This window comes from Stenella coeruleoalba, assembly GCF_951394435.1.
Source record: "Stenella coeruleoalba genome assembly, chromosome: 13".
In the NCBI taxonomy this organism is placed as follows: domain Eukaryota; kingdom Metazoa; phylum Chordata; class Mammalia; order Artiodactyla; family Delphinidae; genus Stenella; species Stenella coeruleoalba.
Window position 1 is genome coordinate 32,671,881 of NC_137159.1, and position 25,444 is coordinate 32,697,324.

At 40.2% G+C, this 25,444-nt stretch overlaps 1 protein-coding gene across 9 annotated transcripts in view; it reads right to left on the bottom strand.

The window, feature by feature from the left end:
- PLEK (pleckstrin) overlaps nt 1–25,444 on the bottom strand; it is a 66,565-nt gene that overhangs the window by 26,064 nt on the left and 15,057 nt on the right. For 2 of the 9 annotated variants that reach the window (XM_079941054.1, XM_079941052.1), the window contains exons 2-3: nt 24,989–25,048; nt 14,477–14,635 (exon numbers count right to left, since the gene is read on the bottom strand). The exons of 2 other annotated variants lie outside the window; for them this stretch is intronic. In XM_079941054.1, coding sequence (XP_079797180.1) covers nt 14,477–14,602 — 126 coding nt within the window. In that variant the 5' untranslated portion in view covers nt 14,603–14,635; nt 24,989–25,048. Of the gene's footprint in view, nt 1–1,458; nt 1,902–14,476; nt 14,636–23,717; nt 23,847–24,988; nt 25,049–25,444 lie in introns of those variants that run through there. 5 more of the 9 variants (XM_079941059.1, XM_079941058.1, XM_079941055.1 and 2 more) reach the window with 4 other exon arrangements.

Consider the following 25,444-nt stretch of genomic DNA (forward strand, 5'->3'; position numbering starts at 1 on the left):
TCTAGCCTTCAGAACTGTGAGACAATACATTTCTATTGTTTTAAGTCACCCTGTTTGTGGTGCTTTGTTATAGCAGCCCTAGGAAACTAATACACGTCTGAAAAACTTGTATTCTACAGAATAAACTTTGAGAATGTGAACCTGGCCATGTGAAAATGGGCAGGTTATTTCATCATCTGTGCCTCAGTTTTCTCATCTGTAAAATGGGAAAAAATAACATTTATTCAATGGGGTCATTCTTAGGTAAGTATTCTTAAATAAGAATACTTGTAAATGTTTAGAAAAGTGTCTAGAACATAATGTGTCTATAAACGTTAGTAATGCCTCATTTTCAAGGAGTCTCCATTTCCTTACAGCTAGTTCTTTTCAATGATAAGTTCAACTGAGATTATAGAAGTAACATAGGACTAGGTTTTTGACTAGTTTCCTTCTCCCATTACATCAGTCAGCATTCTTTGGCTGCAGTCACGAAGAAACAAACTCTGGCTTATATAGGCAAATAGGAATTTACTAGATGAATGTGGGGTGGCTATGGACTTGAAGGAAAAAATAAAGACTCAGGTCTTTGAAAGGATGGAAAACAGCACAGCGGTGGGATTCTGCAAAGCAAGAAGTAATGGACGGTCTCTTTGAGACACCAAGTTGAAAGAAGTCCGGTGGTTTTCAGGCTCTACAAGAGTTTCCAGTGACCGGGTCTTTGGTTGGCCTAGCTTGCTTAGTGCTTACCCCTCAGCCATCTGATGGGGGGAGCACATGAACCAACAGCCCCGTCCAGTCGGGGAGGGGCTCATCCCCCCAGGGTAAAATCAAGGCACTCTTAACAGTAGAAGAGGGAAGGGCCCCTAGGCAGGCAAAAACAACAGATGTCCACAGAAGGCGTGTCAGGAGCCAGAAAGTCAAGGGCAGGGAGAAGATCTGTTCCTGGGGTTTTCTAAGAGCCTCCTGATTCGCTCTCCTCCTTCCTTCCAGCTGTGGATCTAACCCCTAGTCATTGCCCCTCTATTTTTCACTTTTCATCTTATCCTAATCGATTCCTTAGAATTATAGATGACTTGCCATCAGTTTCTCATTGCACCAAAATCAGTAAGAAATTAGAAAGTTTGGGGGGATAGGAGTGGAAGAATCAACATTTGATGGCATCTGAGCAAAACAGAAACAAAGAAAAGGAGGACGGCCAGGTCCGCACTGAAACAAGTATTTTGCTGCATTGGTGTTTGTACAGGCAATGGAAACTGTTCACAGATTTACCAAGTCTAATTTCATGGCTAAATGTATCTCTTTTTGTTTAATTAACCTAGTGACTTCTAATTTATAATGTTTTCTCCTTTTGTCCTAATATGACCAGAAGTCTTAACGAATCCTTACTCTGAAATATCGTATCTCTTAGATGCCTACAGTGTAAAAACACCCCCTGCATCCTGAATAATTCTTTTCAAGAAATATGTATTGAATACTTACTATGTGCCAGGCCCTGGACTAGGGAAAAATCTCTTGCCACCAATGAGCTTCCCAGATGTGTTAAGCAGGTGAGCATTACCACGGCTGGATTAAACGCTGCCACCCCTGCCTCTCCGGTCAGGGGTCCAAATGCCTGCTTAGCGACCCCTAGTGGTCACTAGAGGGAACTGTCTGAATCAATGACATATTAGGACTTCCTTCTCTTACTGGACGGAGTCTGAGCAAATGCTCTTCTGCTCTGATGGATTCTATTCCCAGATCAGATAATTAGAACCTCTTCCAATATCTTTTTTATGTGTATATTTCTAGGCTTACTTTTAAAACTCTATTTCTGTCCTCCTTTTAATTCTCTCACATTGGATCAATACCTTGGAAACAATTCTTACAGTACATTTTATTGGTGTAAAGAATATTTAAGACTTTGGAATAAGCAAAAAAGATTAGTGCATGTCTCCAGTGGAAAACTAGGCATCATTTACAGCACACCTTTCCAGGTTATCTGATTCTATGGAGTTTGTGCTTTCCATGTATTTGAATTGTTGTACAACTCTATAAATTGTGGATACCTGATAACAATGCAAATAATTCTTGTCTATGGACATGCAAATAAATTCTGTCTGGTGGAGGTTCAAGCCCACCCTACTCCCCGTGGAAAAAGCCAGTTTTTTGTCCATTTGTAAATTGATTTTACCATTCCTTTACTCCATATCAATTTGTCTTTGACTTCTCCTTTGAACCAGTTGTGACAGCTGGCTGGCTCCCACTTTAATTCATGAGCTAAATAAAATTTTCCTTTTATTGTATGTGAGTGATGATTTTATTTTGAAACGTTTTAAATGTTTTTAATTTAAAATTTTAAAAACTTATTCTTCAGCATTGGTAACTCCAAAAAAGGCTTACCTCTAGCTGAGAAATATCGGAATACTGTTAGTACTCAACCTAAATGAAGGTGTCAGAACCAGAGAAAAGTCTGAGGTGTACCTATGTGCAAGCTTACAACTAGTCTGCACAGTTTTGTGGAAGCCGCTGGAAGACACCAGACTTCCGGACCTTACAATGTGACAAAGGACTTTGTTACTCACAACACAGTAGGCAGGATAGGCTTCGTGTTTGTGTCATTCCTCTTGTCCCCAGTTGCTGTGAGAAAAGACGGAGCAGCCTAGAGGGATGCTGCACATACAGGAGCTTACTGAGCCCCAATCTTTGACCATGGGCTGCAAGCAAACCTGCCCAAACTTTGCCTCAGAAGGAGACATTATCCTCATTACACTGGACAGTAAACAAATCTGCCCTTGCTCTGCAGAGAGATCCTATCTCCATCTCCCAAGGTTACTGTTCACTGTACAAACATCCTTGAAAAGATAGTGTCTCTCCTTGCCAATTGTGAGGAAGCACAAGAGATCCAAAGAGAATTATCTCCCAATGAAAGAAAAGCCTTAAGTTGTTGATTTCTTTAAACCCATTAGAGAATATCTAGTTGCTGCCCAATGGGCCTCCAGCTCAAAATGCATAACTGAGAGCACATATTAAGCAATTCTTCCCAACAGACACAGAATTCATGCGGCAATGAGAAAAGAAATATAAAAGTATATATATGCATATACCCATTTGCTTCACATGTATTTCCTTGCTCTGTCAACTGAGAGCCTAGAAGCAACAACACCCTGGTAGCAGCGTTCACAGTGCTGTGGACTAAGTGTTTATATGTCTCCAAAATTCTAATCCCCAATGTGATGGTATTAGGAGATGGGGCCTTTGGGAGGTAATTACTCCATGAAGGTAGAGCGCTCATGAATGGGATTAGTGACCTAATAAAAAGATACAAGAGAGCTTGCTTTCTCTCTCTCTGATCTTCTGCCATGTGGGGGTAAAATGAGGAGACAGCAGTCTGCAACATGGGAGAAGGCCCTCATCGTAACCCAACTACAGTGACAACCTGATCTTGGATGTCTAGCCTCCAGAACTGTGAGAAATAAATCTCTGTTGTTTATCAGACACTCAGTCTGCAGTAGTTTGTCACAGCAACCTAAACTGATCAAGACACTAGTGCCCAGATCTTGATACACTATCTCCAATGAAAGGAACTAGGGGTCCTTGGAGAAACAGATGATTCTAGGACTGGGACAGGAAATATACAAGATGAGCCTGGAGCATCTTGTAGTGTCAGAAAGCAAGGAAGTGCTAAAAGTTTTTTAAATAAATAAATAAAACCACAATGATGGGTTACGTCAAAGGGACACAGGAGCCAACGGAAAGAGATCCCAATGGCCAAAGCTGGAACAATTCAAACAACAAAATAGATAAAGCACTATTGGACTATAGCCCAAAGAATAAAATAGATAAATAAATGATTGAACAGGTAAATAAATGAGGGAGAAAAGGCAGATCTATCCCAAGAATTCCAACTAATTTGTGTAAATACTCCACCCTCAAGAAGATGGAGGCTAAATCCCCACTCCTTAATCATGGGCCGCTTATAATAACTTCCTTCCAAAGAGTACAGCATGGAAAGAGGAAAAAAAGAGTAAGTTTATGGTGGAGAAAACTGACAGACACAGCCTCAGCCTGGTGATCAAGGTCAACATCAATGGTGTTAAGTCAGGTTGAAAGTATGCACTCTTGATATCTGATCATGTGGCAAGCCTCAATTGAGGAACATTCTGCAAAATACTTGACCAGCATTCCTCAAAACTGTCAAGGTCATCAAAAAACAAGGAAGTTCTGAGAAATTACCACAGCTAAGAGGAGCTTATGGAGACATGAGGACTAAATGTAACATGGGATGGGATCCAGGACAGAGAAAGGACATTAAGGGAAAACCAAGTAAATCTAAACAAAGTATCGACTTTAGTTAGTAATAATGTATCAATATCAGTTAATGAATAGTGACAAATATGCCGTATTAATGTAAATGTTAATAATAGAGGAAACTGGGTAGAGGGCATTTAGGAACTCTCTGTACTGTCTAAATTTTTCTGTAAATCTATAACTATTCTAAAATGTATTCAATACTGTGATAAAAAGAAAGCATTTCCGATTTATCTTCACCTTCTTAATTTTTATCCCATTCAGATGGAGATTCTGACGGGAAAATTTCCGTATTGTTAGGTTTACATCCTATTTGTTCAGAAAGGCTTTAAATTCATTCAGGACTGTTTTGCAGTGGAAACTTCATTTTGTCAGTTCTTCCTCTCCCTGTAAAGATCATGGAGGTAGAGAACACTGCTTTTTAAAAGAGTGTACCTTTGTGATCTCAAGATTTTAATGCAGTGTGTAAGTCTCTAATTGTCTAAAGATGGAAAGCACTCAAATTTCAGATTTTTAGAGATATCATTAAATAAAGGTCTTACACCAACAATGACAACCAAAAACTAAGAAGATAGGTCCCCAGAAGAATCCCACTAATACAGCCAAGCTGAGAGGACTAGCTATTGGAAGTATGGACTGCTGAAGGTCGATGCCAACCAAATCCCAGTCCTGCCAGCACATTCGGAGAAGTGCAGGAAAACAAGCACCGTGGAACAGCGCTGCTGGGCACTTACTGTCAGCTCACTCCTTGTACAGAGAGTGGATCTGAAGGAGGAGAAGGGGCAATGCTACTGCTGCCTGTAGATAGGGGCAATTGTTGGATGAAAGGGTGGGCGAGCGGGAGCTGCAGGCTCATAGAACACGCGCACAGTTTGCCACAGCCGCGAGATTCAAGGTGTCTGACAAGACCTCCAGCAGTGCTGCCCTGGGGAAGGGATGCCTTTTTCTTGTATGCAATAGTATCCTCCTCCAATTAAGCACCGTGATCCTGAGGTTGCTAGGCCCAGAGGGGGTGCCTTTTGCCATGAACAATAGACCCTTCACAGGCTAGCTGCAGCCCAAAGGAGTTCCCCAAACGACTACCAAGCGGCAACTCAAACAGAAGCTTGCAGAAGCTCCTCGCTTCCATTTCCTTGCCTATATCCCAAGCAAGTAGGCTTCTGGTCTTTTAAAACAAAACACTAGTAAATCTAACATTTTTTCTACTTCCTTGAAATGGGCTTGAAAGATATGAACAGGGATAGAGCTCATTTCAACTCTGACACTGAAAGATATAGAGCTCTCTCTTAAAGAACAACGAGCAAACAAAAAAATCAGCACATTTGAAAAGATTTGATAGTGCCAACTGTAACATGTTCCTGAAGGAGCTAGACCCAGTAGGGTACAATCACAAAGTACCTATTCTTTTTCTCAAAGCTCCACTCTGACAATCAGTTAGTTCCTTCTCGGCCCCTTGGGTGAAATCTTGGGCAGTTTCCACGTATTTCCCAAGAACTCTTAGCTTTTAAAACAAACAACCCAAATCAGCCTATCGTATTAACTTGATTAATAAATCGTATTAACTATAGTCCAGTCTAATATTAAACACTCCAAACATTTTTGTTTAACTTACAGTTTCCCCAGCCCCAATTTGAACCCTGGAGTGAAGAGGGAAGTTTCTGCTCAGCTTCTTCGCCCTATCCTTCTCCAATCTTATTTGCTAGGTCAGGTTTTTCTGGACTCTCCGGGATCTAAGGGGGAGGTAGATATGGCGAAAGATACATCATCAGGCCTGACCCTGGGTCAAACATCTCGGACATCTGCCTTAGCTCCTGGGCTTAGGGGGAGGGGAGAGACTGTTAGGCACTGTGCCTTAATTCCTCAGTTTTGTACATCATTAAAACTATTTGAAAAACTCTGCTTTTCATGATAACCTAAAGGGCATGAAAGATGCCCTACGGTGCAGATTCCTTTCCAGTGGACTCACTCACCATGAGCAGCGCTGCTCACTCATTCAGTTGCATTGAGCTCATTTGTGTCAGCCCTGGACTGGGTCCTGCCTGACTGGCACAGCTACCAGCTGGCACTGGCGCTCGGCAGATGCACTGTGCCTGGCTCCTTCTCTCCCAAGATGTACATCCTGGTTCCGCCATTGCTGATGATGGCAACAATCCCGTCCATGTGGACAAGGTCTCCCTCCTGGATGTTCCCCGCCATCACCCCGCAGCCTCTGGAGTTTCACCAGATAAGCTGTCCTTAAAGGGTCCCTTCATCCTTCCTGTTGGTCTCTGTGGAAAGGATCCTTCTTAAGCTACCCCAGGCAGGCTTCCCCTCAAGGAGTCTGCATCTGGCCCCAGAATCCAAGCTCTTGGGCCTCCAGGCAGAGAGACTGCAGCTTTGCTCCAGTGCATTTCTTTCATCTCTGCCTCCTAGTGAGAAGTACTCCACCCAAGGGCTCCCTTCTTTAAACACTTCCAGTTTGGAGCACTCTGAAAGTACCCCTGAATCCTCTCCACTTGGTCCAAGGGGAAGGGAGCATGTCCTCCCTTTCCAAATGGGGGATGGGGAAGTGGGATGGGAGTACAGCACACGGACGGCTCTCCAAGGAAATCTCCCCAACCTTTCCAATCTCAATACTCAGGCAGGAGCCGGGCGATCACTGATGGGAGTAGAGCTTGTTTGCCTCTTTTACAAGCGCTCTGTCAATAGTCTAGCGCAGGGGTCAGCAGACTACAGCCTGTAGGCCATAGCCCCCTCACGACTTGCTTTTTGTAGGGCCTATCAGCTGAGAACGGTTTTTCCATTTTTAAATGGTTGGAAAAAAAAAGGAAGATTTTTGTGACACATGAAAATTTTATGAAATTCACATTTCAGGGTCATAAATAGGTTTTACTGGAACGGAGCCACTTATTCATCCCTGCCTTGTTTACGGCCACTTTTACATTAAAAGGTAGAGTTTGGCAGTTGTGACAGAGAGCATGTGACCCACAAAACCTAAAATATTTACTCTATTGCCTCTGACAGATAATGTATGCTGGGCTTCCCCGGTGGCACAGTGGTTGAGAGTCCGCCTGCCGATGCAGGGGGCACGGGTTCGTGCCCTGTCCGGGAAGATCCCACATGCCGCAGAGCGGCTGGGCCCGTGAGCCATGGCCGCTGAGCCTGCGCGTCCGGAGCCTCTGCTCCGCAACGGGAGAGGCCGCAGCAGTGAGAGGCTCGCATACCGCCAAAAAATAAATAAATAAATAAAGCAAATAAAACAGAGGCTTAAACAAGATACATTTATTCGTCTCTCATACGACAAGCTGAACCTAAACAATCCAGTGTCTCAATACAGCTCTGGGGGGTTGGGATCCAGACCCCCTTTGATCTGGTTGTTCTACGTCCTTGACACATGATTTCCATCCCATGGCCTGACATGCCTGCTCCAGCTCTCACCATAAGGTGACTGTTTTTGAAGGCTGCCCATAACACAGACCCTGAAATCTCCTTTCACACAGATGGTGTATTCAAGCACCACCCACGCGCTCTCACATTAATTTTTGTTTCCAAAAACAAGAGTAGGTAGGAGGCAGGATGTGGTCCAGAACAAGGAGAAAGGGGCCTTGTGAGATACAAGTGTCCTACAGACTCAAGGGTCCCATTAGAGACTGACCAGCGCGTAAATGCCATATCCCACTGTGATGCATGGGCAAGTTTAGGACGGAGGAAGGGAGTTTTCTAAATAAGCAAGGTCAGAAAACTGGGCGGGGCTTAATGGAGCTCAGGAGGCCTGAACACAAAGCCTTGTGACTCCTGCAGTTCCTAGCAAGGTCTTCCCAAGCCCTTCTGAGCTCAGCCAACCCTGCTGAGAGCTCCTCCATTTGGGAAAGGTCCTCAAAGTGGGAGATGCTGGGAAACTGTAAGAACACAGACTTTGGAGACAGATTCACTTTCAGATTCCAGCTCTACCTCTCACCTTGGGCAAATGGCCTGACCTCTCTGAGCCTCCATTTCCTCATCTGTAAAATGCAGATAGCAACGGCACCCACCTCTAGGACTATTGTGAAGATGACAGGAGATGTTGGGTGATGCCTGCAAAGAAGGCCGTATGGACGAGTGGCGAAGATTATGGCACAAGACCCAGCTGTCTGGGTTCTAATCCCAGCTCGACTATTCCCTAGCCATGTGGTCTAAGACTCTGTTTCCTTGTTTTTAACACTAGGGTGATAATAGTCCCTGCCTCAGTTAGAAGATGCCAACTATTATATATAGAGTGGACGAACAACAAGGTCCTGCTATATAGCACAGGGAATTATAGTCAATATCCTGTGATAAACCATAATGGAAAAGAATATGAAAAAGAATGTATATATAAATGGATCGCTTTGCTGTACAGCAGAAATTAACACAACATTGGAAATCAACTATACTTCAATAAAATAAATTCCTAAAAAATAAATAAATAAATAAAATAATAGTCTCCACCTCATAAACTTGCTATGGGAAGTAAATGAGGTAATGTACGAACAGCTCTTAGGTGAGTATCTGGTATGTATTGAATAGTAAGTGCTTAGTAAATACTAGGGTTTTTTTTTTTTTAAGTGAAAGCATAAATGACAGCCTGGAAAAATATTTGAAATAAGTATGAAATACAAAAAGTTACTCTTCATAATACAGGAAGGACTCCTACCAATCTAGTAGAAAAAAACCCAAGAGAAAAAAAGGGTCAAAAGATATGAAAAAGCATTTCACAAAATAAGTATAAATGACCAATAAAGATGAAAAAATTCCCACTTCAGTAGTAATTTTAAAAATGCAACTTAAGAAACAGCAAGGTTTTACTGTATAGCACAGGGAACTACATGCAATATCTTTTGAAACTATAATTGAAAAGAATCAGAAAAATAAAAGAAGAATATAGATATATACATATATATGTATAACCGAATCACTTTGCTGTACACCTGAAACTAACACGATACTGTAAATGAACTATACTTCAATTAAAAAATAAAATGCAACTTCAAACAATTAGGATGTACCATTTTTTGCCCATCAGACTTAAATTTTTTTTTATAATGGTGAGAGCATGAGTGCACTTCCATATACTGTTAGTGAAAATATAAATTAGTAAAAATCTCTTTGGGGAACAATGTGGTTGGTACCTCTCAAAATTTAAATGCGCAAAAGTCACCATTGACAATATGTGAATGAATGAATGAGTGCAGCTATGTGCCAGTGAAATTTTCTGTGTGGACTCTGAAATTGAGTTTCATACCATGTTCGTGTATCACTAAATATTAATCTTCTTTTGATTTTTCTATTTAAAATGTCTTAGCTTGCAGGCCACTTAAAAGCAGGTGGCAAGCTCAGTTTAGCCCATGTGCCTGCCATTTTGTCCTCTCCTAATCTGAGGGAGGGAACGCCTGCTTTTTGCAGGTTAGGGGAACAGGCTACAGTATGATCCTTTGTCCTTAACTCTGGACAGCAACAGAAAACCCCTCAACTAAATTTCGAACAGTTTTCTCAGCACTCTGTCATATGCATACACTATAATAAATATAACAAATTTCTTTTTTATAGTTTTGGGGAACAGGTGACATCCCTTAGAGGTCATCCCAATTCTAACATATTTGTAAATATACTCATGGATTTTTTTTGATTATCAAAATAGTACAAACCAGTAAACATTTTAAACAGTACAGAAAGGAATGAAATAAATATGGAAATGAAAGAGGGTGAATTGATATTTTAAGTGTTTTCCATTAAAAGCAGTGATTTTATATTTCAACAGGGTCTTTTTCATCACATCAGAGCAGGTAAATGCCAAAGTCTCAGAACTGCCTTCTTCTAGGTGCACTGCTCAGGAAAGTGGAAGGAAACACACAAAACTGTTAACCTTGGGAATTCCCAGGCGGTCCAGTGGTTAGGACCCTGTGCTTTCACTGCAAAAAACTAAAAACTAAAAAACCAACCAACCAAACAAACAAACAAAAACTGTTAACATAACCCCAAATGTTTTAGGAAGTCGGGGAAGTCAGAAGGCTTTCACCTTCCACTTCAATCACTTATGATTTGAACTTGTTACAGTGTGCATGTATTCTTGCAGTAATTACATATAAATGAAGTAAGCATTTATTTTAATGATTTACTCAGAGTTGTCAAGAGCATGGTAGGAGTGTAAAACAGTCCCACCATTGCAGAGGGCAACTAGATCGTGTATAGCAAAAGCCTTAAAAAAATACAACTCCTTTGACTCAGCAATCAGGAATTTTCCCCCTTAAGGAAATAATTATAGTTGTGAGGGGGAAATACAGCCATGAGGATGTTCTGTGCAGTGTGGTTTATAATATGGCCCTCCATATCCACAGGTTCCAAATCCAAGGATTCAACCAACCGCAGATAGAAAATACTCAGAAAAAAAAATTCCAGAAAGTTCCAAAAAGTAAAACTTGAATTTTCTAAGCACCAGCAACTATTTACATAACATTTACTTTGTATTAGGCATTATAAGTAATCTAGAGATGATTCAAAGTATACATGAAGGGCTTCCCTGGTGGCGCAGTGGTTAAGAATCCCCCTGCCAATGCAGGGGACACCGGTTCGAGCCCTGGTCCGGGAAGATCCCACATGACGTGAGGCAACTAAGCCTGTGCGCCACAACTACTGAGCCTTCGCTCTAGAGCCCATGAGGCACAACTGCTGAGCCCGTGTGCCACAACTACTGAAGCCCGCGTGCCTAGAGCCCGTGCTCCACAGCAAGAGAAGCCACCCTAATGAGAGGCCTGCGTACCGCAATGAAGAGTAGCCCCTGCTCACTGCAACTAAAAAGAAAGCCCGCGATCAGCAACGAAGACTTAACGCAGCCAAAAATAAATAAATAAATGTATTAAAAAAAATAAAGTATAGAGGAAGATGTGCATAGGTTATGTGCAAATACTATGCCATTTTATATAAGGGATTTGAGTGTCTGCCAATTTTTGGTATCTGAGAGGGGTCCCTGGAACCAATTCCCCACGGGTACCAAGGGACCACTGTAATGAGAAGTTAGGGGGACATCTAAATGTGCAAGAATAAAATGTTGGTTAAATGAATTACAAAGCATGTATAGACTGAAATAAAGGCATTCAATAGAAATAAGTGGGGAAAAAACAGGACGTGAACCAGTTCAAAACTTTATGTGCTAATTTTTGCAGAACAAACTTGGAATTTTTTTTTAAAGGGAACTTTATTTTAATTTTTTTTTTTATTTATTTTTGTCTGTGTTGGGTCTTCGTTGTTGTGCGGGCTTTCTTTAGTTGCAGCGAGCAGAGCGCTACTCTTCATTGTGGTGCGTGAACTTCTCATTGTGGTGGCTCCCCTTGTTGCAGAGCATGGGTTCTAGGCATGTGGGCTCAGTAGTTGTGCGCACAGGCTTAGTTGCTCCCCGGTATGTGGGATCTTCCCAGACCAGGGCTTGAACCCGTGCCCTCTGAATTGGCAAGAGGATTCTTAACCACTGCGCCACCAGGGAAGCCCCAAACTTGGAATTTTTATTAGGCTGAAAAGTTGTTGAGTTCTGTGATGATCTAGGTGCTGTGGAATCAACTGTCGATTTTTTAATAAGAGCATGTTTAATAATGGTCTATAAAAATTTTAATAGTAACGGGTATAGATTGCTGGAGATTTGGGGGTATAGCTTTGGTGTCCAATGAACAGATAAATATGCCCTCTGGTTTGGAGTTGCTTCAGCTACACTGAAGGCTCCAGAAGACTAAGCACAGCTTGTCAGGGACTGGCAGTGGCACCCTCTGCAAGTGGCTATGCAAGTGGGGGACGTGCTCTCAGTGCAGACATCAGCACCTTTGGCATTACGAATCCTCAGCCTGGATGCAGCAGACCTAGGGAGGCATGGCCTGCTGCGGTGGCAGCCTGAGCTGCAGGAGAGAATGCTAAGAAGGGCCAACGGGGGAAACACACGGTAACTGATAGAGCTGTCCATGAGTCCCCATGAATCATTTTCTGCAGAATTTCCAAAACACACAGGGGACCAGAGAAGGGAGCCAGAGCTCCCATCACAGAAGGTATGTGCAGAGCTTGAGAAATACCATGTACAACTGTTGTTGTATAGCTAGACTTTCCCCAGACTTGCAGGGCTGGGGATACACAAGTTCTATATCTACATCACAGTCACTTGATACCAAGTGTATCTTCAATCTTCAACTTGCTCAGACAAGTTCTTTCCTAAAATGGGCTTCTGAAGATATAGCTGCTTGGAGTTCCAGTTGTCACCTATCCTTCTTACATTTCCTGCCCATGTCTAGATGAGCTAAGTGGCATTAAGTATAGCTGAGGTCACGGAAGAGATTTTTAAATAAGCTATTTTAAAAGTTACTGACATCATCAACTCAGAGCTGTTATTCCCGGGTCAGCACAACGTCCTCTCTGCAGCAGCGGCAGTGGTTGCTGATTACTGCCTGGTTGTGCAGGACCACAGTGGGTACCAGATCTGAGTGGGTGCCAGGAGCGCTGTGAGATCTCCCACCCGCTAGCAGCTAACCTCCCATGAAAGATGGAGGAAATTGTTTCCCAAAAGAATTAAACCAAGTGAAATATCAGATCCTGATTTGGTTCTGTAAATATTTGACAAATTAGAAATAATAAATACACATTTCGTTCCGATTCAAACTGACTTCCCATTTCTTTCAAAAGACACCGTAGGGCTTCCCTGGTGGCGCAGTGGTTGAGAGTCCACCTGCCGATGAAGGGGACGCGGGTTCGTGCCCCGGTCCGGGAAGATCCCACATGCCGCGGAGTGGCTGGGCCCGTGAGCCATGGCCACTGAGCCTGCGCGTCCGGAGCCTGTGCTCCGCAACGGGAGAGGCCACAACAGTGAGAGGCCCGCGTACCGCCAAAAAAAAGACACCTTAGTGTCATTTATAGGGGAAAAAAGTTAAAATTGGGGTTTATTTAAATATTTAGCAAATAACTCTGGGAAGGGAAACTGGACCAAATAACATCTAAATTCCTTTCTGACACCTAGATTCTATGATTCTATGAAATGAACAGGATTCACTCACATTTGCTTTGTTTGTTTGTTTTTTGACAGTTTGATCTTTTTCAAGCCCCTGGTTTCTAGGATGTTAAGGACAATAGCAAAAGAGAAATAATTCAGCTCCTCCTGGGAAGGACAGATGTCAATGCATCTAAGACTTACGTTAATCTTCCAAATGCTATAAACCATTTTTAAAATGGCATACTTCTTAACACTTTGATCAACACGAATCAATAATAATAATAAGCTAAGATTTATTGAACGCTTACTATGTTTTGGCATTGTGCTAACCCTTCATTTATTTTAACCTCATCTAATCCTCCCAATCTAACGAGGCAACTGGTTATTATACCTGGCTTGCGGGTGAGGCAGTGAGCACAGAAAAGTTATGTGACTTGCCTAAGGACCTAGAGATTATCATATTAAGTGAAGTCAGTCAGACAGAGGAAGACAAATATAATATGATATCACTTATATGTGGAATCTAAAAAATGATACAAATGAATTTATTTACAAAACAGACTCAGACACAGAAAACAAACTTATAGTTACCAAAGGGGAAAGGAGGAAGAGTTATAAATTAGGAATTCAGGATTAACGGATACACAGTATTATATATAAAATAGATAAATCACAAGGACCTAATGTATAGCACAGGCAACCATATTCAATATCCAGTAATAATCTATAATGGAAAAAAATCTATATGTATGTATAACTGAATCACTTTGCTGTACACCTGAAACATTGTAAATCAACTATCGTTCAATTAAAAAATTATTTAAAGGACAAACATTATTCATAAAAATAAATGAGAACACTCAGATAATAAATAAATAAACAAATAAATAAATAAATGGCTTGCCCAAGGCAGCTCAGCTCATAAGGACAATTGGATGGGATTTGATCCAGATCTGTCTCATTCCAGAGCCTACAAGCTCCACACAATACCTGGCATACCGTCCCTCAGGCGCTTGGCAGCCAAGAGAAATCCATCATTAAATTCACATCAACCCCACCCCAAAAAGAGTCACCATTTCAAAAGAAGAAACAAAGCTTCATTGACTCTTCATTTTTTAAAAAAAAAACGCTTACTGTGTTTTCTATACAGAAGTCACTGAATAAAATATCTCTACGATAAATGCAATCTTGGATTCTGTATAGCAATTTCTTAAAATCTCTCAACAAATCTGAGGTAAGGAAATAAATGCTCACCTTCAAAGGGCTCACCTTCTTAGGGCTTCCCTGGTGGCGCAGTGGTTGAGAGTCCGCCTGCTGATGCAGGGGACACGGGTTCGTGCCCCAGTCCGGGAAGATCCCACATGCCGCGGAGGGGCCCATGAGCCATGGCCGCTGAGCCTGCGCGTCCGGAGCCTGTGCTCCACAACGGGAGAGGCCACAACAGTGAGAGGCCCGCATACCGCAAAAAAAAAAAAAAAAAAAAAAACCAATAGGAGTTATATATAAAACTCTCTGTCTTAATGCAGAAATAAAACTTGAACACACACACACCTATATAAAATCTCAGAAGAATATCCTTTAAACAATCTTCCATGTAAATCATCTTTCATCAAAGTGCTTAAGATAAAAGTTTAGCAGTAAAAATTTGAGGTTATAATCTTTGGCAAAGGCCTAAAGCGTGCATATTCTAGGTGGCCAATTAAGAGCAGATGTATATGCTCTGAAATTATATCAAGTTGTTATTCGATACATCAAAGTGATGATAGACATATAGAAAAAGCAGATATATATATTCTACAGATATATATATATTCTACATTTCACACCTTATGTCAAAATAAATTCCAGAGATGGATCAAAATATAAATACTAAAAATGATATCTGGAAATTCCTCTCAGAAAACATGAGATAAAATTATTTTTATAATCCCACAGTGCTGATGCCATAAGAGGTTGATAGATTAAATTACATAAAAGTTAAAAAAAAAAACTATGTATGAAAAAAGCAAAAAATGTGTCAAATCGAAAAAAATATTTTATTACATATCCCAGGCAAAAGAATTATTTCCTTGATGTACTAAACATTCATACAAAGAAATAAGGTAAAGACAATAGAAAATGGTTAGAGAACATGAACAGGTCATGGGAAAGGAAGTTCAAATGATTCTTAAACTTATGAAAAATGTGTGAACCCGAAAAAAGATGAGATGCAATTCTTTACATATCAGATGGCTCAGAGTCAAAAGTTAGATGGCATCCTGTGTTGCTGAAGATGTAGGGAAATAGGCACGTGGCTGGTAGGAGTATAAAGGAGAGCAAACGCTACAGAAGGAAATTTGGCTAAATCAAAATTCCAAAAAGCTCATATTCTTTGACCCGGCAAATCTGCTTCTGAGCAAAAATCCTACGGATATACTTACCGGTGTGCGAATAACAAGTATACAAGGACTCCCCTCCTCAAAGTATAAAGTAGCACCTTGCATCATCCTCTATTTCTTTCTCCTTCTTGGTCATCATAGCACCTACCGATACACAATTTGTTTTGTCTGTCTCCCCCTCGAGTGCATGTGTGTAAGTAAAGGGTGAGTAGCAGACTTGCTTGGGGAGCTGATCCTGGGTTTGCTTCCTCACAGCTCTACTTCCTTGCATAAACGTGGACCACTACATACTACTTTTTTGTTATCTGTCTTGTTTACTGAGAGAGTAGCAAATGGGCACTCAAGCCTTGGGCTGACATAACTGGAATCATATAAAGAGACAGGAGGGGAACTAGGGCAGAAAGGTCTCTTTTTCAAGATGAATCACACATACCCTGACCTTGTTCATGGAAACTATGTTTGGACTCCCTACTGGATCACTGATGAGCCCAAAGAAGTTTGTGTGCTGCTTTCCATGACCTGTTTCCATCAACAGAGTAACCTTACTGCTAGACTCAGTCCCATTGAGTCCTGCCAATTGGATTGCCAGGAGCTACTCTTGTGGCAAGACAAACATCAAAAGGCAGGCTGCATGCCCAGCATCTAGAACAGGACCTGACACTTATTAAGAACTCTATAAATAATATTTAAATGATAAATGAATGGATGAATGAGTATGTTGCTAAGTGGAAAAGAGCAGGGTACACAACTATGACACTGCATATTATCCTTTGTGTAAAAAGATTAATATTGCTTCCCTCTTCACAGGCTAACTCCAGTCAAATGCACAAATAATTCACACCTTACAGATGAATATACCACTTCTGCATTTGGTGGTTGCAGGGTTTTTTTATGCCAGGACAGAGATTCTTCTTGGAAAACAGTTGGTGGTCCACTCTAAAATTTATATATATATAAATTTGTGAATGATTAATCAAGGTTGTATATCATAGGCAATAGTGATTTTGAACTAGAAGAGTACAAAAGCAGACATTACTAGGATAGCTCTATTATCTGCTTCCCGAAGTATAGTGTTCTAGATGCTCTTAGGGACATGAACATGCCACAGTAAGAAAAAAAAGGCCCTGAACAAAGCTGGGAGTGGGATGCAGTAGATAGGCGGATGTTAAACAACACAGAATCATAGTGATCCCACTAAGACAGAAGATTGAAAAGTAATATACCAAAAGTAATTAATCATCTTGGTCTTCCCTATGAAGTTGTTGAATACCAATCAATAATTTTGAGTGGAAGGATGCTGATAAAAAATAACGGCTTTTAAGGTGTTTGTATTAAGCTTTCTGATCATAGTTAGATAACAGCTAAAAGTACATATAGTGAAGCAGAGAAAGACATATTTTTTTCTATTTCCTATATAACAAATGGACAGATGAGGAGAAGCTTACAGCTGATCCAAAAATGGTTAAAATTCATTGAGAAATAAACTTAAAAGATAGGGTTACAGCATTGCCTATCTTTATATCACTCAGAATGATGAGATTTAATAGAAGACGGTTCCTGCTAACCGGTTATCATAGGGTGGGCTCTGTATCAGGGCTCTAATTCAGACAATACTTATCTACATAAGTTTTTTTTTTTTTATAGACTTTGGCCCATTAACTGCTTATTTTCACCAAATCAAAGGTAATGTACAACAAAGGAGCTGCAACTATTACAAGGTCTTTCCACTCTGGTTGCTAGCAATGCAAACCATTCCCAGCTTTGTGTGAGTTCCAGGAATTATTCAACCTAGTGCTTTCTGGTGGTTCTTTCCTCATCTCATGGAATTTCACTCCACACGATCAGTTAGCCAAAGATTCTCAGCGACTGCCCTGCAGATATCCAGAGCATCCTCATTCTCTCTCTCTCTCCCCACCACCGGTCCCCCTGCCAATCCCCCCCTCACTGATATTCTGCCCTGCAAATTCTAGCCAGTCTCCAATAATTCTGATCTCTGCTCCTCAATCCAGTGTGTCCACTAGGCTCTGTTTACATTCTCCTTCCTGCACCACAGCCTGGAAGTGGCCACAGACGGCAAGCTGGGACTCTACCATAGGGCTCCCCTTGTGTATTTCACAGTCCTATGCTGCCTGCCATCCACTGTCTAGCAATAGTTGTCACATATATTTTGTTTAATTTTCTAGATTTTTATTACAGGAAAGAAATTCTTGTTTCAGTTAAACCTTCATGAGAAGAAACACAAGTCAATAATTTTATTCTTCATAATTTCTCCAAGAGTGATGAAGGGTATCTCCAAGGTCATTGTAAATGGTATTGTGGTCCTGTTTTACACACACACACACACACACACACACACACACACACACACACACACACCGATTCTTATCTTTTTTTTTTTTTTTTTACCGATTCTTATCTTTTAGGGATTCTATTGAATTATTTATGGACTAAGTGATACAATTTCTGGGATTTGCTTCAAAAATATGGGTGAGGGTGAAATTGCAAAGAGGTAAACATTGGCCAAGAATTGATAATTACTGAGGTTGGGTGATGAGTGGTGTCTACTTTTTAATGTTTGAAATTTTCCATAATAAAAAGTTTTCTGAAACCAATTCTAAGAAATCTCTAAGTTTAAGGCCCACTACATGACTTCTACTATGTCAGCTGAGTAAGAACAAATGAGCTAAGAGCAGGCCTTTGATGGTAGAAAGGGCGGAACACGAAGGCATGTGATGTAAAAAAGAAACTGAAGGAAAGTGAAACAAAAGCTAATGGCAATCTTCAACTGCTATATCTTATCAGTCCAGAAGACAGCCCCTCCTAAAAAGGGTACAAATGAACTTATCTACAAAACAGAAATAGAGTTATAGATGTAGAACACAACCTTATGGTTACCAGGGGATAAGGGTGGGACAGAGATAAATTGGGAGATTGGGATTGACGTATACACACTACTACATATAAAATAGATAACTAATAAAGACCTACTGTATAGCACAGGGAACTCTACTCAATACTCTGTAATGGCCTATATGGGAAAAGAATCTAAAAAAGAGTGGATATATGTAAATGTATAACTGATTCACTTTGCTGTATACCTGAAACTAACACAACATTGTACATCAACTATACTCCAATAAAAATTAAAAAAAAAAATAAGAAGACAGCACCGGGACTTCCCTGGTGGCGCAGTGGATAAGAATCTGCCTGCCAATGCAGGGGACACGGGTTCAATCCCTGGTACGGGAAGGTCCCACATGCCGTGGAGCAACTAAGCCCGAGCACCACAACTACTGAGCCCACGCACCACAACTACTGAAGCCTGTGCGCCTAGAGCCCGTGCTCTGCAACAAGAGAAGCCACCGCAGTGAGAAGCCTATGCACCACAACGAAGAGTAGCCCCCACTCGTCGCAGCTAGAGAAAAGCCCACGCGCAGCAACAAAGACCCAACGCAACCAAAAAAATATATATTAAAAAGAAGACAGCACCAACCCAGGCTGACAATAGCTTCTCCACTTACTGTGTGACTGAGAGGTTGCAGAAGCTCTACCCAACACCATGTTGTTACTGCTGCCGTGACTGCCTGGTCCTTATTTTAGAGAGTGAGATTTCACAAATCGCGAAACCAATCTGTCCTGTCACAAACTCTGGCTAAATGGAACCTGGATCACCATGGTAACAGCAAAGGCAGGCAGTGGAGGAGGGATGCTACTTTTTCACAGAGACGAAGAAGCTGGTGAAAAGCAAAAGTCAGAGAAAGCATCCCATCCATCCCTCAAGATCCAGCCCCGAATTCTGCCTCCTCTCAAGCCCCATGGCCTCCTCCAAATAACTAGGTTTATAAAGCACCTAGTCTGTGCATCCAAGGAAGGTATAATTTTCTCCATTTAGCAGAAGGGAAATCTGAGGCTCAGCAAGACTAAGAAACTCTCTAAAGTCTGATAAGCACCAAAGCTGGGATTGAAGCCAGGACCTACCTAGTGCCAGGACCCATGTTCTCCCATCTCTGATCCTGTAGCATTTAGCATTTGAGAGTGCTCGTTTAGAAATTATCTGTATTTGCTTTATACTATTTGTATAAAGCAAACACAGTGGACAACATCAAAAAGGCAGACGTAGACATAAAAATAATTTTTAAGCATTTAAAGGTCCAGAGTGTTTTGAGAACTCCTATTTCACTTCCCTCCTCTCCCAAATTTCAACCAAATAAGATCAAAATATTAGAATATAATAATAAGGGGGAAATCTCTTTCCATCATGGAAACCTGAGAAGAGACACATAAACAAAGAGATGCATTAAGGGACCAGCCAAACAAGCAATATTCTAAGACATCGATTTAAATATCACCGGGATAGAAAAAAGTATACTGTTCAGTTCAGGTCTCCTTAGCTAACTCCTCAAACAATGAGTACAATGTAAGTTGGTCTTATTCTTGTTCAGTGTCTGTAATAAAACCTTTATTTAAACATTTTAAAATGTGGTAGAGAAAAGAATATTTATCATCACAAACTGGTTTCTAAGGAAGGTGTTTTTGTTTGTTGTTATTTTGGGACATTGTTTAGGGATTTTTTATGTTTTGTTGAACACAAATATAATTTTCATCTTCAGTATAGTTGTCATACTTGAAGACAGAAACCTAGGTGTTCTGGAAGGAATACTATGGCCAAGAGGCTGCTAGTATAGAGCATCCAATACTAACCACCCCTGCAGCTGATAAATTCTCACTATATTTTGGTCTTTGCATCATTCATTCAAGATTTAAATTTTTATTTTTAAAATGTATTTTATTGAAGTATTGTTGATTTACAATGTTGCATTAATTACTGCTGTACAGCAAAGTGATTCAGTTATACATATATATTCTTTTTCATATTCTTTTCCATTATGATTTAGCACAGGATATTGAATATGGTTCCCTGTGCTATACAGTAGGACCTTGTGGTTTATCCATTCTATATATAATAGTTTCCATCTGCTAACCCCAAGCTCCCAATCCATCCCTCCCTCACCTCTACCTTTCCCCTTGGCAACCACAAGTCTGTTCTCTATGTCTGTGAGTCTGTTTCTGTTTCGTAGATAAGGTGATTTGTGTCATATTTTAGATTCCACATATAAATGATACCATATGGTTAAACCTTAAAATTTTTAAGACCTATGACTCACACCTTATATAAAAATTAACTCAAAATAGATAATAACTCTAAATGTAAAGCTTAAAACTAAAAAACTTGCTGGGCTTCCCGGGTGGCACAGTGGTTAAGAATCTGCCTGCCAATGCAGGGGACACAGGTTCGAGCCCTGGTCCAGGAAGATCTCACGTGCCACAGAGCAACTAAGCCTGTGCGCCACAACTACTGAGCCTGCGCTCTAGAGCCCGCGAGCCACAACTACTGAAGCCCGTGTGCCTAGAGCCCGTGCTCTACAAGAGAAGCCACCACAGTAAGAAGCCTGCGCACCACAACGAAGAGTAGCCCCTGCTCGCCGCAACTAGAGAAAGCCGCGCACAGCAACAAAGACCCAAGGCAGCCAAAAAGAAATAAATAAATTAATTTAAAAAAAGAAACTTGCAGAAGAAAAATAGGAAAAAATTTTGTTGAGATCTTAGATTAGGCAAAGATTTCTTAGATATGACAGCAAATCATGATCCAGAAGAAAAACGAATTGGAATTCTTCAAAATTAACAACTGAGGTCCTCAAAAGGCACCACTAAGAAAATGAAAAGACAAGGCATATATCCGGAGAAAACATTCACAGATCACTTCTGTATTAAGACTAAAACAGATAAAGAAATCTCAAAACTTAATAAAAAATACAAAAATTGACCCCCCAAAATTAAACACTTTGCAGTAAGCTGAACAATGGCTTCCCAAAGATGTCCACAGCCTAATCCCTGGAATTTGTGAATATGATCCTATTACCTTACATGGCAAGAGAACCCCTGCAAGTGTGATTAAATTAAGGATCTTGAAATGGGAGATTATCCTGATTATTCAGTTGGGCCCAGTGTAACCACAAGGGTCCTTGTAAGAGGGAGGCATGAGGGTCAGAATCAGGAAAAGGCGATGTGATGACAGAAGCAGAGAGAGACATTGGAAGATGCTACGTTGCTGGTTTCGAAGATAGATGATGGAGCCACGAGCCAAGAGTACAAGTGGCCTCTAGAAGCTAGAAAAGGCAGGGAAAGGGATCGCCCAGAGCCATCAGAAGAAACATTTTGAGCTCCAAACTGTAAGATAAATTTATGTTGTTTTAAGCCACTAACTTCGTTGTAATTTGTTACAGAAGGAAAAAGAAATAAACTCATACGTATACATAGATATGTATATATACATATGCATATACATATATACATGCATATACATATATACACACACATTCACTTTGTAATTTTTCTTTAAACTGTTTCTATGTTTTATTCACTACTGTGTATATATACACATATGTATGTGTAAATGTATACACACGTTTTAAAGAAAAACATTAAAACTTTTATATATATGAATAAAACATAGGAACAGTTTAAAGAAAAATTACAAAGTGAATGTGTGTGTAACCATCACCCAAGTCAAGAAATAGGATATTCTCAGCAGCCTAGAAACCACATACGCCCTTCCATAGCATAAACGTCTCCCTCTTCCTGGAGATGACCATTATCTTGACTGTTTGATAATAACTGTGCTTTCCTTTGTAATTTATATGCACGTGTTAATGCACACACAGAAGTGTATCTCTAACCACTATAGTTTTGTCCGTGTTTATGCCCAAGAGTGGGATCGCTGGATCATATGGTAGTTCTATTTTCAGTTTTCTGTGGAACTTGCCTACTGTTTTCCACAGTGGCTGCACCTTATTGGCCATTTTTATATCTTCTTTAAAGAAATGTCTATTCACGTCATTTGCCCATTTTTAAATAGTTATTTGAGTTTTTGTTGTTGAGTTGTAGAAATTCTTTATATATTCTGAAATATTAACCTTTATCAGGTATATGATTTACAAATATTTACTCCAATTCTATGGGTTGCCTTTTCACTTTGTTGATTGTGTCCTTTGACACAGAGAAGTTTTTAATTTTGATGTAGTCAAATTAATCTATTTTTACTTTTATTTCCTGAGCTGTTGGTGTTATATTCAAGAAATCATTGCCAAATCTAATGTCACAGAGATTTTGCCCTATGTTTTGTTCTAAGAGTTCTACAGTTTTAGGTCTTACATTTAAGGCTTTGATTCATTTTTAGTTAATTTTTTATGGCGTTAGTTAAGAGTTCAACTTCATTCTATTGCATGTGGATATTCAGTTTTCCCAACACGGTTTGTTGAAAAGACTATACTTTGCCCCACTGAAAATCATTTGAGCATATATGCAAGAGTTTATTTCTGGGCTCTCTATTCTCTTCTATCGTCTATATGTCTGTCTTTATGCCAGTACCATACGGTTTTGATTACTGTAGCTTAATTTTGCTTGTTTTAGAACTATATGGAATCCTATTATTTGTATTTCTTGAGGATCTTGTTTCTTTTGTTTGGCATTGAGAGATGCATTTATATTATTGCATATAGCTCTAGTTTTTATTGAAGTATGGTATTTTATTGTCCAAAACCTATCCATTCTACTGCTGGTGAATATTTGATTCTATCCCCAAATATTTTTTGGAAAGGGATTGTTGCTACTTGGTCTCATTGACTCTAAACTTCTTTTTCATAGCCACCTGAGTCTATTTTATAGTCTCTTTTGACCTACGACATCATCGTGATTTCATCTTTTGTTTCTTTAGACATTTCATCCATAGCTATTTTATAGTTGCTGTCTGATATTCTAATATCTGGAGTTCTTGGTAGTCTAAATTTATTGTTTATTGTTTGTATGGAATCTCATTCTTTTCTTTTATCTAGATGGCTTTGGTGATCTTTGATTGTAAGCTGACATTGGGTTGATATTCATCTGTTTAAAATCTGTGGCCCAAGTTGAGGATGCTTCCTCCAGATATGATTTTTATTCACGTCTTCCAGGAGCTTGGGATTGCTGCGAACCTGCAACCACTTTTAACCCATATTTGGACCATCAGGAGTCCTGGGCTCATCCCTCCCTTCCTCTCCCTCCTCCGTCTTGCCACTGACCTTAACAGCTTAGTTTCTGGATTGCAGGGCTGATATTGTAATTTCATTTCCCTCCTGTTCAACTCTGTCTTCTCAGAGGCACGAGAGTCACTGAGGTTTTGTTTTTTCCTTTGGAAAGTTCTCTGTTTGCTGTGATACAAGCAATATAATAAAAATTGTGCTTTTTGTAAGTTCTGGTTTTTTTGTAAGAGGAGATATCTGGTCCACCATCATGTCAAAAGCAGAAGACTTTCAGATCTCATTTCTTGGTAGGTTGGTAAGGCATTAAGGGTCTTGCTTGAGAACAACAAATGGAAATTATTCCACTAACCAAACTAGGCTTTTGTCTTATTGAACAAGACAGACAAGAGCTGGATTGTCTTCAACTGAGGACAAAAGCTAAACCTGGAACACAGAGAGTATTTGTAGTAATCTGGGGAAGAGAAAGGACAAAATGGAGTAACTGGAAAGAGGAACAAACTCTACTGGATGAGTTTGATTAAGTTCTTGCTGTTTGGTGAGGGATGTGAATCACAAACCAACCACAAATATGTCCATTTTTTATAATAATGTGAATTTGGATCTACTTTGGAAGAAGCAATGAAATTCTGAATTTGGCTCTGAGGTAGGTGAGAGTGGGAGCCAGGGCCTATTACTTGTATCGGGTAATATCTGGAGAGTGAAACTTACTTCGATCTTATTATTTTGGTCTCTGGCAGAAATGTTTCCACCATATTAAGATGTCTCATAATTTTTACAGCATGCTAATCTAAAAAAATCATCTTAAGAACATTCTGTCTTTTGCAAAAACACATCTTAAGATATCTATTAGATTACTCAGTGTACCTTAAACAAGAACCCACACATACAAAATCCATCCTCAAGTTCAGTGCCAGGAAAAACCTTGTCTTCTTAGAAAAATATGTGTCCTTCTTTTTATCAGACTAAATAACCCATGTGTTTCCTGTCTCAACTTTTTTCCTTAACTCCCGAAAAGGTCAGATCTAAATTAAAATCACTTGTGGTCACCAATGCATCCCAGCTGCCCGGCCCCATCTCTGTCTCTGATCCCAATTGTAAAAGTAGTTTGATTATCTTTTCATATTGTATCATAAAAGCAATACATTAATACAATATTCATTATTCATTGTGGGAAATATAGACACAACAAATGAAGAAAAATAGCAACTGTTACTTCTGAAACATTAGTGTACATTCCCTGGTTAGACCATCCCCACACCCATCCACACTTTATTATTATTTGGTTGCCAGTAAGAAAAACTGACTCTGACCTATGCAGGGGAGGAAATTTTCATTTTCTTCTACTCATCTTAGGTTCATTGACTGGGATCCTGCAAATTAGACAGACAAAGATAGGTTAGCAAGGGAAAAACAAACAGAGGCTTATTGACAGGCATATCACATTTGTACCTGGGAATACACAGAGAGCTTATATAGCATCTTAGCAAAGAACAATAATTTTCTAGTAAAGTGACAAGATTAAAGAAAAAGACTTTGAGTTTCTAGGGGCAGGCAGCAGATTATGGGAAGGCAAACATATGGGAAAGTCAATAGTGGATAAGAGCTAATTTCAGCTAGGTTCGTTGTGTAGATTCTTCTGGTGCCTTCTCTGGGTTGATAAGGGTCTAGAATAGTCTCGGTGGTTAACTTCTGACCTTCCTGATAGAGAGAGGAGTGGGGTACATCTTTATAAACTTATGTCCTACTTTTAGGCAAATAGGGGAGAG